General features: G+C 38.3%; 2 protein-coding genes across 11 annotated transcripts in view; both read left to right on the top strand.

Moving 5' to 3' along the window:
- Positions 1-8,007, top strand: part of tapt1b (transmembrane anterior posterior transformation 1b) — an 11,077-nt gene extending 3,070 nt beyond the window's left edge. The window contains exons 4-14 of the mRNA XM_024259859.2: positions 963-1,125; positions 1,215-1,350; positions 1,632-1,729; positions 1,811-1,880; positions 2,036-2,116; positions 2,240-2,349; positions 3,447-3,506; positions 5,012-5,080; positions 5,182-5,258; positions 5,346-5,518; positions 5,612-8,007. Coding sequence (XP_024115627.1) covers positions 963-1,125; positions 1,215-1,350; positions 1,632-1,729; positions 1,811-1,880; positions 2,036-2,116; positions 2,240-2,349; positions 3,447-3,506; positions 5,012-5,080; positions 5,182-5,258; positions 5,346-5,518; positions 5,612-5,865 — 1,291 coding nt within the window. The 3' untranslated portion in view covers positions 5,866-8,007. The remainder of the gene's footprint in view (positions 1-962; positions 1,126-1,214; positions 1,351-1,631; positions 1,730-1,810; positions 1,881-2,035; positions 2,117-2,239; positions 2,350-3,446; positions 3,507-5,011; positions 5,081-5,181; positions 5,259-5,345; positions 5,519-5,611) is intronic.
- Positions 8,008-9,611: 1,604 nt separating this feature from the next.
- prom1b (prominin 1 b) overlaps positions 9,612-12,203 on the top strand; it is a 30,594-nt gene continuing 28,002 nt past the window's right edge. For 6 of the 10 annotated variants that reach the window (XR_004947965.1, XR_004947960.1, XR_004947961.1 and 3 more), the window contains exon 1: positions 9,613-10,352. Coding sequence is in view for 3 of the 10 variants with exons in the window: in XM_036212102.1 (XP_036067995.1) it covers positions 10,079-10,352 (274 nt within the window). In the remaining 7 variants the exon portion in view is untranslated. Of the gene's footprint in view, positions 10,353-12,203 lie in introns of all 10 variants that reach the window. The other 4 variants (XR_004947963.1, XR_004947962.1, XM_024259662.2 and 1 more) reach the window with 2 other exon arrangements.

Here is a 12,203-nt window from a genome sequence, read left to right on the forward strand (position 1 = left end):
TGGACTGTTTTTATATTATATTGTCATATAATATTTACCCAGTAAAACATTGTGATTAATCGCATCACAAAAGTGTGATTAATCTGATTGTTTTTTTAATCTATTGACAACAATAAGTAAAAATAAACAATCTAAATGTACAGTTTGTGTGTGATTTCATATTGTGATTATTCGCAGATAATAAATGGTTGGCATATACTGTAGCTAAAAAAGAAATTTACTGCGATTAATTTTTTTTCAAGGCTTGTGATTAATTAGTCACATTTTTTAATCTATTCACGGCCCTAATATATATGTATATATATCTTACCTATGAGGACAATTTTCTAATTTGTTTAAATTTCTAATTTTAACCCCCACGACAAACCTTGATGTAAAAATAGGTCCAGTGTTAAAAAATGAAAACAAAAATCTGCTTGCAATCAAAGATTTATGTAGATTTAGAAAACTGAACACTGTACGGGAGACGCGGCATGGTGGAGCGTGATTGACAAGCTTTACACCCAATCAGGAAGTAGAACACAGTGCACTGTAAAAAAAACAAAAATCATGTAAAATTGCACAATTAAAATCTGTGAAACAAGCAGTGAAGGATGAACAGTGTCATATGTTCATAACTTTTTGTATTCATATACTTCTAACGCTGATGATCAATAGGTCGTGACCTGCTGTTCCGTTCCTGTGATGGGGGTTTAGTACACTTGTGGGTGTTTGCTCCTTTGCATAGGTCTGTTAATATAATTTATACCTAAAATGTCTTCTCTGTTGATGGTTAAAAACTGATTTAACCTTCTACAAATATTTCTATGCGGTATAATTTTTAGGTTAGAGGATCATAAAATTTGTGCTTTTATCCACCAGAGGGCAGCAGAGCTCTCTCCAACTTTGACCAGATTTCTCGATTGTCTTGCAGTTATCTGGTAACATTTTCTTTGTCGTTTGTTTCTTTTTTTCCGTTGCAGAGGTTCCCGCTTGCTCCAACCAGCCCAAGTGTGCGACGTGCTGAAAGGCTTTATTATGGTGTTGTGCTACTCGATGATGAGCTATGTGGATTACTCAATGATGTATCACCTCATCAGGGGACAGTCTGTCATCAAGCTTTACATCATTTACAATATGCTGGAGGTACATAAAGGGTTCTTTGTAACAGATGAACTGTGATCCTGAGAATGAACAAGCCGTGCTATTTTATTCCTCCTTTGTGTTGTTGTCAGGTGGCGGATCGCTTGTTCTCATCCTTTGGCCAAGACATCTTGGACGCTCTGTACTGGACGGCCACAGAGCCCAAAGAAAGGAAGAGGGCGCACATTGGAGTGATCCCTCACTTCCTGATGGCTGTGCTCTACGTCTGTATCCTGACAGAAATGAACCTCAAAGGAGTTGAAACTATCAGGAGATGATAAAAATATCAGTCGCCAACCATCTATGAACACTTTATTTAAATCAAGGAACATTTTTCGTTTAAATGTAGGATTTTAAACTGATTTAAATGAATTTTGATTAAAAAATGTTTAGTAACTCATTCATGTAAAACCAGTTAATATATTTAATTTAAAAAAGAAAGTGGTTTTAAAAAAAAAAAACCTTACTGTACTTGTAGTGTTTTTATTTTCCTTAGCACGTGACTCCAGTTCTTCATGCTATCCTCATCATGGTCCAGGCCACAACACTCAATGTTGCCTTCAACTCCCACAACAAGTCTCTGCTCACAATAATGATGTCAAACAATGTGAGTGGGACACTTCTGCAGAATTGAAAGTGCATTTTGCTGAGAGGTCCAAACTGATATTTTCCCCATTTTTTTTGGCAGTTTGTGGAAATCAAAGGAAGTGTGTTCAAGAAGTTTGAGAAGAACAACCTTTTCCAGATGTCTAATAGTGGTGAGTGCTTATAAATAAATAAATAACATACAACTTTCACTACGTCTGCCTTCACCTCTTAAAATTGATTTAATCCGAGGTAGACTTCTGGTATTGAACTCCGCCTCAATGAGCAGAAAGTAGGTTAATACTGGATTTTATTTTCTCCCCAACAGATATAAAGGAGAGGTTTACCAACTATATTCTTCTGCTCATCGTTTGTTTGAGAAACATGGAGCAGTTTTCATGGAATCCCGGTAAAGTAACATAGACATTTTACACAAACATGTACATGCTATATTACTCCACAATAGCCTGTTCAAAAATACATTTACATCTACTTGATCTCTTTTTTTCTGAATAATATTGTTGCTTTTCAGACCACTTGTGGGTGCTCTTTCCTGACGTGGTCATGGTGATCACCTCAGAGGTTGCTGTGGATGTTGTGAAGCACGCATTCATCACGAAATTCAACGACATCAGCGCCGACGTGAGTTCTTTCACCTGCACTTTTACTGTGCCGCTATTTGCTTTTTGAACAAAAACTCTAAGCAGATTAAGAGAGTATTGAACGGGTCTCTTCCTACTTCCTGTAATCTCATTTATCAAAACTTTCATTTTGCTGCTTGCCTCCTCTGTGAGCCCAGCTGGTTGACAGACATGATTCTGTTTCTCAGAAAAATACTTTGCAGAAAAGAGAAACTTTTTTCACAGTAATGGTTGGATTATTTATTGATAGATTTATTTGTTGTTGTTTTTTTTCTTTTTAAGGAGAACGCAGTGGAATAAAAATCCTTATAAATGCAGAAACTTATGGCGGTTGCAGGTGCTGATTTTGTACAAATGTTTAGGATTTTGCTACAGTTTTGATTAAGTTTAGCTCTTAATACAATCCCTAAGTCATAGTCCTTTATCATGCCTGTTGGACATTTTAAAGATAATTCTCTTACTATTTTTCCTTATTTTTAAAGCTATTATTGTTCATTATGAGTAACAGATGTTTCTTTTAGACATTTTTACTAAATACTTTCCTGTAATATCTATCTAAACCACATTCGTGAAAGAACCCTCTCTCTAAATAAGCATACATCACTTTAATGTATCTTCTTGATTTCTCTCCGATTACACTGACCCAGATCTTTTGTGTTAAACTGGTGTTTATTCCCTTTTGTCCGTTTCTCACACACTGTGCCATCCACTCAGCCGTGACATTTAACACTGCCCACCAGAGAGTAAGAAGCAGAGTCGAATGAGCCATTTTGCCTGTTAGTTTCACCCCTTCCTTCATGAGCTCTGTTCATCTTTAATTTCCCTCAAGGAGCTGCATTGGGTAAAAGAAACAAGACCTCATTGGAAAGGATGAACTCATTTGTCTTTAAACAGTCAAATGTGTTCACAGACCTGTACTGGTCGTCTGCAGTTTGCAAATTTCCCTAAAGCTTTTTTACCAGGCTTAAATGAGGTCTGTCAGCCCAGTCACACATTGTGAGCAACAAACAAAAGGATGAGAAATTTAAAAAAAAATAGGAAACTTGTAAATTAATCTCTTTTATATATAGTTGTTGTCTTTGTTGGTATTTTTTGTAGGTGTATGGAGAATACAGAGCAAGTCTTGCCTTTGACCTCGTCAGCAGCCGGCAGAAAAATGTGAGTTCGGTGTCTAAGATAAAAAATAATGTACCAGGTAAAGTGTTTGTGCATCCATGACCTTTATCTTCTAAGGTATTGATTTGTGAAACTGTGCCAATCTGAATAAAATTGAATTCACTTAATCTGAGGGGAAAACATTCACTGACACACAAATGTGAACCTCTGATGATTTTAATCAAATGATTTGTAATAGAATCTTCTCATTTGAGAGCTAAAAGATCCAAACGTCTGGAAAAGGAGCCTCGTCTAAAGCAATAAACACCTTTTTAAGCTGGAATTTATTGAAGAAAGGACACAATTGGATGATATACCCTATTCTGCATCTAAAATAAAAGTTTTTGCTAATCACCGCTAGCTCTGTGGAGAAATTGGGTATTGGTGTTAGACTGGGGGCGGTGCTGTCAAAGCAGACTCTTCTTGAAAGGGGCTGTTCTTGCTTATCAACGTCAGTGAGTGAGAACCCACTCGTTTCCGTGGGGAAAGGCTGGTATTGAGCGCCAGTTTTTAGAGGATTTCTCTGAAATGTGTGAACGGATCAAAATACCGCTTTGGTGTTGTTAATAGTGAGGAAGAAACTATATAATACACTTAAAAGCTCAAAAAGTTGTTTTTTCATGGTATGGACCCTTAATAGTGTCCTCATTTTTTTCTGAAAACTGCTTTATATAGTGAAAAAAGTATTATAGTGGTCTGAGTTGGGATGAGTGGCTGTTTGGGTTTGCTAATGTCGAGAACTCAGTGAACGCACCACACGTAGAAGCTCGTTAGCCCTGGGTCCTGTCAATCAAACTGTTTGTTCGGCGATTTTAGGGAAATAAAGGGACGGAGGCTGGTGCATGAGAAGGAACTTAGGCGTTTAAGGCGCAAAAATCCACTAATAAATTTAAAAAAATTGACTAAAACAACTTTTTTTAGAGAGTTTTCTGCTACTGTTATGTTTTTAACCACAAAATAAAGAGACTTTTAACAGGTAAAGTCTCTGCGCCTCAGTGCGGGAAAGAGAGAGAGGGACACTACAGTATATTCTTCATTATCTCGTTATCACGAGAAAACTTTTTTTTTTTTTTTGGTTTTCTGGTGATAACGAGATCCACTCTCTCATTATCATGAGAAAACGATAAAAAAAAGTAGGGCAGGCAGTTTTCGGCTTCCATAGCTCGGTTTGTCAACACCAGTCCCTTATTTTTACCATGCAAATTGATTACTATAGTAGCTTAATTAGAGTCACAACTTGTAAAAATGAAAATAGCAGCTAAAATTGAGCACAGTTAACCTTATTCTTTTTGCATTCAATATGTCTTTAGATATATATGAAAAACACTATCTTTTTTTTTACAGTTGGTTGAATTTACCTGCTCTTGTTTTTTTCTGTATTTTTTGTTGTTTTTTTTTGCCTCAGATCTTGATTAAAAGCGTTATTTGTCGAGGGACGCATTAGTCCAGGAAGTACAACAATGCTGTCTGTTGATACTCTGCATAATGATGTGTAAATGTGTCCACAGGCTTACACAGATTACAGTGACTCAGTATCCAGAAGAATGGGCTTCATCCCTCTTCCTTTGGCTTTGCTGGTTAGTCATTTATGCTTGTGACATTCAAGATCATTTTAATGTCTCATAGGTTCAGAATAAATGGCATAAACTGCTAACTTTTCTTTGTGTTTCCATCTTAGCTGATCAGAGTGGTGACCAGCTCCGTAAAGATCCAGGGTTCACTCTCATTCATGTGTGTCCTGCTGTTCTACTTGGGGTAATTGTTCAACACTCTGACCGTACTACCTATAATCTTTTTTTTTAATAGGGAGTTATATGATTATTAATGTGTTTTTTTATGCAGGATGATCACTCTGAAGGTGCTCAACAGCATCGTTCTCCTTGGAACATCTTGTACATTCGTCAAAGCGGCCAAAATGGAAGAAAAACTATTCGACCCTCCTCCTTCTGCTGTCTCCAGCCGAGCAAACTCCAGAGCTAACCGGACCAAACACTGTCAAATGGCACCACAGCAAGGTTGTCCACTCACTCTGTGTTCATTTCACCTGAAAACTCATTTTATTATCGAGTCATCTGCTGATAAACGTGTCTCAAATTTCTCTCCAACAGAGCCCACGGCAACTAAAACAAGCGAACCAGAGGCATCAGACGTTTGTCAGACGACACACTCAACAGAAAATGCCAACTGTGCTCTCCCCAAAAGTGACTCTGACACATTTCTAACGACGCCGGACGAAGAGGATGATGAGAAAATCATAAACTCTGACACAGGACTCGATGGGGAGGAGCTCAAGCCCAGAACGCCCAAGAAAGACTTGTTGGAGATTGACCGATTCACCATCTGTGGCAACCGGATAGATTAATTGCTTTAGGAGCCACCTGCAGGCACCGTGTCCTGGAACCGCAGCGGGGTCCAGGGATCAGACGAAGGTCATGGAGCATGCACAGACCTGACTCGTTCTTATGCACCTGACCCTTCAAGTCATTATTTATTTATTTATTTATTACCGATTAAAAAAAGTAAAAAACCAGCCAAGGCATAAAGCTGTTACACGTGTGGAAGGATCTAACCATTCTGGTTCGGTCCGGAAAGAAACGTGCAGACTCGAGGATTGGGTCAGAACACCTTTAAAGAACAAGCTACATGCAAAGACGAACTTAACGTGATTGTTTTTTTTTTTCTTGAGCATTACAGCTGGACTGTGTGTACATGTATGTGTGTGTTCAAAAGCACAATTGTAGTTACAGCAGAAGTTGTTTCAAAAGAACAAAACTTGTACTTCTTTTTTTATTTTTAGAAGTGTTAAAAAACAGGAAATATTATAGATGGAAGTTTTTCTTATGAACAGTTTTTCTAAAATGATCCAACTCAACACCAATACACATTTCAAGAGCTCTTTGCATTTAATAGAAGCTATTTGTGTTTATTGTTTACAGCAAAGCTCTGAGAAAACTGCCTGTTTGTCAAGGCACTAGAGGAATATTAACATGCTCCAAAAATTAAAGCATTTGGGTTTCTTTTATTTATTCTCTTGAGAGTAGATCATTTGTACAAGTCTTTTAAGAAAACAACCTACCTAGTGTCTTAAGAGAAAAACACACCTGACAGTTTTAAGGTTTTACAAAATGTAAATCTGGATTTCAAAGAAATTGTTAAACAAACGAGGTTTATTTGCTACTGATTGATCTCTAGTATATTGTTTCTTCATACAGCCTTTTACTTGACCAAATTTCAAAATAAATCTTCCAGAAATTATCTGCTGCAGTTTATATGGTGTAGGAGAAAGTTATGTTGTGGCTTTGCACAAAAATACTTGTCTGTAAATTGATTTTGTTTGCTTATTTTCAATTAATTGTCTGACCAATTAAGTTGTTTAGTCTTCCGTCACAAGGTCTTACAGCTAGCAGAGATTAGCCAGATGTTTCCACGTTGTTCCCATCAGCCCCAAGGACATTACTCAAGCAGTCTTGCAAGCATAATATGTGCTCTTCAGAACTATCAACTAGTTTTAACATTTAAAATGTTCAGTAGGAACTCTGGAGCTTCTAGTACAGCAGGAGCTCTGAACTCTGAAAGCCCAGAAATGTGCAAACTTTTACCTTTTAAAGACAAAGTCACATTTGCAGATGACTGGCTGTGATGTGTGCTGCAAATATTAAAGAATGGCGTAAAACAAAATATCTTTTTTTTTTTTTTTTTTTTGCTCTCCCTCAATTATTGCATCAGTATCCGTATATGCTTAACTTATCTGATCTTTCAATTGCAGGGTTTTTTTTTTTGTTTTTTTTTATGCAAATTATTTCTTTAATTTATAGATGGGCTTTGATTACAAATAGAAAAATCAATCACTTGCAAAGCTGTGTTTATTTAAAAGATATGAAGGTTGCAATTTTTGTTTCCAAGTGAACTTACTGAAGGAATTTGTAAAAGTTGCTGTTGTGGCTTGTTGGCTGGTTAAAGAAAGTCTTGCTGATGTCAGTGAGTCTGATTTATTGTTAAACTTTGAGAATCAGTTGATCATAGGAAAATGTAATGTTTGTTTTTTAGCATCATTTTTTAGAAAACTCAAAAGCCTAAAACTACTCTTCTCCAAAATGGAAAGAACAGTCAAATTTTTCATCATTGAACAAGTGTATGAGATCTAGAAAACTGAGAATATTGGACATAAATTGTTGAAAGTTTTTCCAAAATTTTGTATTGTTGACTGTTAAAAAAATGTTAATGGGCTTTCTGCTAGAATTAAATATTCTTGTCTAAAATGACCAGAGTCTGTCATTTCAAAAGGGAAATGGACAGGTGCAAAGAGAATCTTAAAGACCATGAATGCTTTCGTTTATATAACAGAATGTATTAAGTTTGTAAAGTTTTTTGCAGTGTACTGATGACTTTTGTGTTTACATGTACAAATCAGACATTTTGATGTTTTTATTTTTCATACATGTCATTGGTGTGGTGGCTCTCGCTCAAGGTGGGCAAAAAAATTAAACAAGACTTTTGTTTTGTAGTTCTTTCTGGTGATATTGTCATGTTATGTGTGTGAAAGAGGGAAACCATGGGTCACAGTTTATATTCTGTACACTTTTATCAGAGCAAACCCTGAAAGTCCTCCAATCATTTTTTAAAATCTATTTTTAAAAGCATTCCCAGTGGTCTTTTAATTGTGAATATGCCGTTTTTAGCCAAAATAATAATAAAAAACCCGTGTTGATCTCTAAGTTATAGTTTTTGCAGATCTGTCGCAGTCCATTCGAAATGTACCTCTTGAGTTGTGGGTGGGACCACTGACTGTAAAAAAGAAGTGGACTGAGTGACTCCTCCTCCTGAAATCCTAGGTGAAATCCTATAGGCTTCTATTGAGAAATAAACATCTATTAAGTCATTCTATTTGTCAGAATAACCATTCTTGCTCTGCTTCATTTTTTAGCATGTTTTGCTAATCCTAATTTTTTCACAATATTTTTGCTGGAGCACAAGTTATTTCATAAAATAAACTGACCAATCGGATGCCTCAATAAAAGTATGTGGTCTCACGTCAAACTTTCAGTCCACTTACAGTGGAAGGGGTGTGCGCCTCTAACATGCTGACTCCTGATTGGAGAGTAGTTGCCATAGAAGTGTTGACTCACACCATCGTGGACCAATCACTGCTTCCTGACTGTGTGGTTCCACAATGACAGCAAAGTAGTAACTGATTTGACTTCATTCTGATAGAACCAGAAGCAAATAATTTTTCTATGGGTGACATCACACTTACTCTGTCCAGTTCTCATTTACAGCAAATGAGCCATATTATAGGCACAGAGTAAGTCTGCCCTTACTTACCATCATCCCTTTGTTTAGACTCTTCACCTATCTTGCAGCCTTTCACACCCCCAGCCTAACATTACCAGTGCAACAAAAATAGTGAGCTATCCAGTTTTGAGCCAGATGGGGGAAATGGAGACATGCATGGATCTATTTGTCTACAAATGGATGCATCAGAATGGAGTGGATCAGGGAGCTTGTGGTCTGTCGACTGTAGCACCTAGATCACTACTACAGCCTTTTCCACTGATTTACAACTTTTTGAATAAACTAATACTCAAAAGCAGAATTTTAAGCTTCTTTTTCTTTATATATATATATATATATATATATATATATATATATATATATATATATATATATCCTCCATTATGAGAAAAATGCTACCAGAAAAAAACACAAAAAACAGTTTTCATTGGATTGGGTAAGTACACTGTTTTCCCCCACACATTAGGCATGATCTCTCATCCCATACAGTCAGAATTTTTTGTTCCATTTCTTGATAGTAACATAATGCCTTAAAGGAGTTTTCTTAAATTTGCACTAAGCCCAGTTGCTAAACTTCCGGTTTGGCCCTTATCAAATAAACCATTTTCACTGCTCTGCAATCTGGACTATAAAATGACCTTCCAGTTCAATCTCCAAACTATGCCCTAAATTATAACTTGTGTAACATTTTTTGGGGAAAAAAAAGTTATATTAGAATATTCCAAACCTGGAAAAGTATGCGGATTTTTATGCATTTTTTAAGGTTTTGACGTTGGAACTTGTCAAAAATTCACGTGAAAGTGAAGCCAGGCGGTCAGTGACCTGCAACAAAAGTGTAATTCTCGTGGGGTTTCCCCCGTGTCTCCACAAACATGTGTGTGTCTGTGTCCATCGAGGCAGAAATCACCTGTGACGGTAGAGCCGAGGAGGAGGCGGAGGGCAGGTCTGTGGTCCGAGTCGTCGCACGCGCCGTTGAGCGCGAGCGCGAGCGCGAGCGCGCGAGATTAAGTCGCTCTTCTTAACCCGCGCGGAGGTGAGCGCGAGGACAGCGGCAGAGCGAGCTCATCCTCCGGGAGTGATGAGTCCGGTCCCTGGGAGCTAGCGGCAGACGCGTTTGATGTTTCTCCTTGAAGTTGGGCTCCGGGCTGTTGTGCTGCGGGGATAAAGGAGCGAGAGGGAGAGGTGTTAGCCGCCCTCCTCATTCCCCCCTCCCCGTACCTCCGACCGGCGCGTCGCCTTCTCTTGTCTTTTCGTGAGCTGCAGATTCGGACATTCGCCGAGCCATGTTGTGGATAAGGTGGCTCGTTCTGCTGCTCTGCTGGGGGGCTGCCAGCGGCGAGGAGCGGGCGGCGGAGGAGGAGGACGAAGCCCGGACTGAGGTGCTGTCGGACTCCCCCAGAAGGCGCTCCCCTCCGCCGGTGGAGCCGCTGGACTTTGGGTTTGTCCCATCGGCGATATATGATACCCATGCTTACTACGAGCCAGGGAGCATAAGCATCCTTTTCCACATGGTCCACGCGTTTCTTTATGTCGTTCAACCCAATCCTTTCCCCAAAGGTGAGATAATGTTGTCATCTACCTAAAGCTTCATTCTGTCTGTCTCTAGTTTTACTAAACTCTTGCACCACTTCAAATTTTAGGGACATAATTGTGTTCAACAGTGTGGCAATGTACACAAACAGGTGCTGTGTTAAAGTCAACACATGTTCCAAATTTAAACTGTCTTGCACACATGCAAGTAAATTAGAAAAAAAATGTCATCTGAAACGCCTCGAGATGTTTATTAGAAGGACTTGTATTCAGTGCAGCCATTGTAGGTGTGATCAGGGTTATGTAAAGCAGCCTTCAGGTGACCTCATGGTAGCCTACTTATGGATGATTATGAGCAGTGCTTGAGTATGAGGTATTGCATTATAACAGAAAAGAAGATGAGAAATCCTTGGGAAATTGTATTCATTTTTTGGGGGGTATGGTGCTGATAAATCATGTTTTTCATACATTATGCAACAATAACATGAATATGTTCTGTGTTTATGGTCATAGTGCTGCATATTGTCTCACCCTACCACTTAAGATTGAAATTGACTTTAAAACTTCAGTCTTTTAACCTACACAAGAGCTAAAGTACCTGGGAAGAATGGTCCTTAAAGGCAGACAAAACATATTGGAACACAAAAATAGGCTTTATTAGTAATTTACTGGACATTTGTAATATCATTAGGCCATAAAAATATATTCTTTGAGAACCTCTGGTCTCACTGGGACCATGACCTCCAGTTAGGGGCAGCCACTAAAAGCCATTAAAACAAGCTTGGACATAGGTCTTCAATACAAGTGATTCACAAAAACCTGTTGCAGCCCAAATATACTAGAGGGTAAAGTCCTAAAACTCAAAAAATGACTGCAACCTTTGAAGCAGGAACTGTTTACAGACTCTCTTGGTGAGTGGTGGATCTGTGACACAAGTCAGAAATTTACAACTATCAACCATGATGCAACACAACTGAATAACACGAGTAAGACCAGATGACAAAGTGATGCCAGCACTTGTTGAGCCCATAAGCCAATATTATGAGCAGATTAATAGGATCAATAGCTGTCATAGGTCAGAAGTGATCTTCTGTAAGCTTGTTGACATGAAGTGATCAAGTCTTTCATCTTGTCAATACTTAGTGGTTTCCTTGCGCCTCGCTGTGTCGTGACAAGTGAAGCAAGAATTACACACAGAATGCAAACAATTAAAAAAAAACAAACTAACAACTTTCTCTGTTTGTTTCATGTACGACTATCTATGGTCACGTTGGGGTATGACAGAGCGAAATAGGATTGAAGGTTTTAAGTTGCTGCCATTTTGGTGCCCAGTGTTAGGGATGCTGGCTGGGTAATCAATTAGTAAATCAGTGATTAGAGGAGGCTTTCTCTGTCACCTGCATCACCACGTAATACCTTAATCCACTGCGCCATATGCTGCAACTGCTTGGGACTTTCCAGAGATTCACTGTCATCTGCATGACCACTTGGATGCCATCTCCAGTTTTGGAGTTTTGTCCTGTCAATCCAGAAACTACTAAACAAGCAAAGTAGCATTGCCAGCTCATGCTTTTAAATGTTTTCAACAAATAAAAGTTTGATTAAAAGTAATACAGGTGTCTTTCTAAAAATACTCAAAATAAGAATTCTGTAATATAGTCTATGCATAATAAAAATGTGCCGGTGCACTGCTAAGATCTGATTGCATCACAAATGTTTTGCATAGGCAAAAAGAAAAAAAAATGGAGACTCCCTATTTTTCGGGTGCTGCGATCCGTTTGCGTGATGTTGTCATGGATCTGCTGCCGTGAATTCTTCGTCATCCAGGTCATGGTAATCCAAAGAGCTTAAATTGTACACAACTGCTCTTGTTTTTTT

This window comes from Oryzias melastigma, linkage group LG1, assembly GCF_002922805.2.
Source record: "Oryzias melastigma strain HK-1 linkage group LG1, ASM292280v2, whole genome shotgun sequence".
Taxonomy (NCBI): Eukaryota; Metazoa; Chordata; class Actinopteri; order Beloniformes; family Adrianichthyidae; genus Oryzias; species Oryzias melastigma.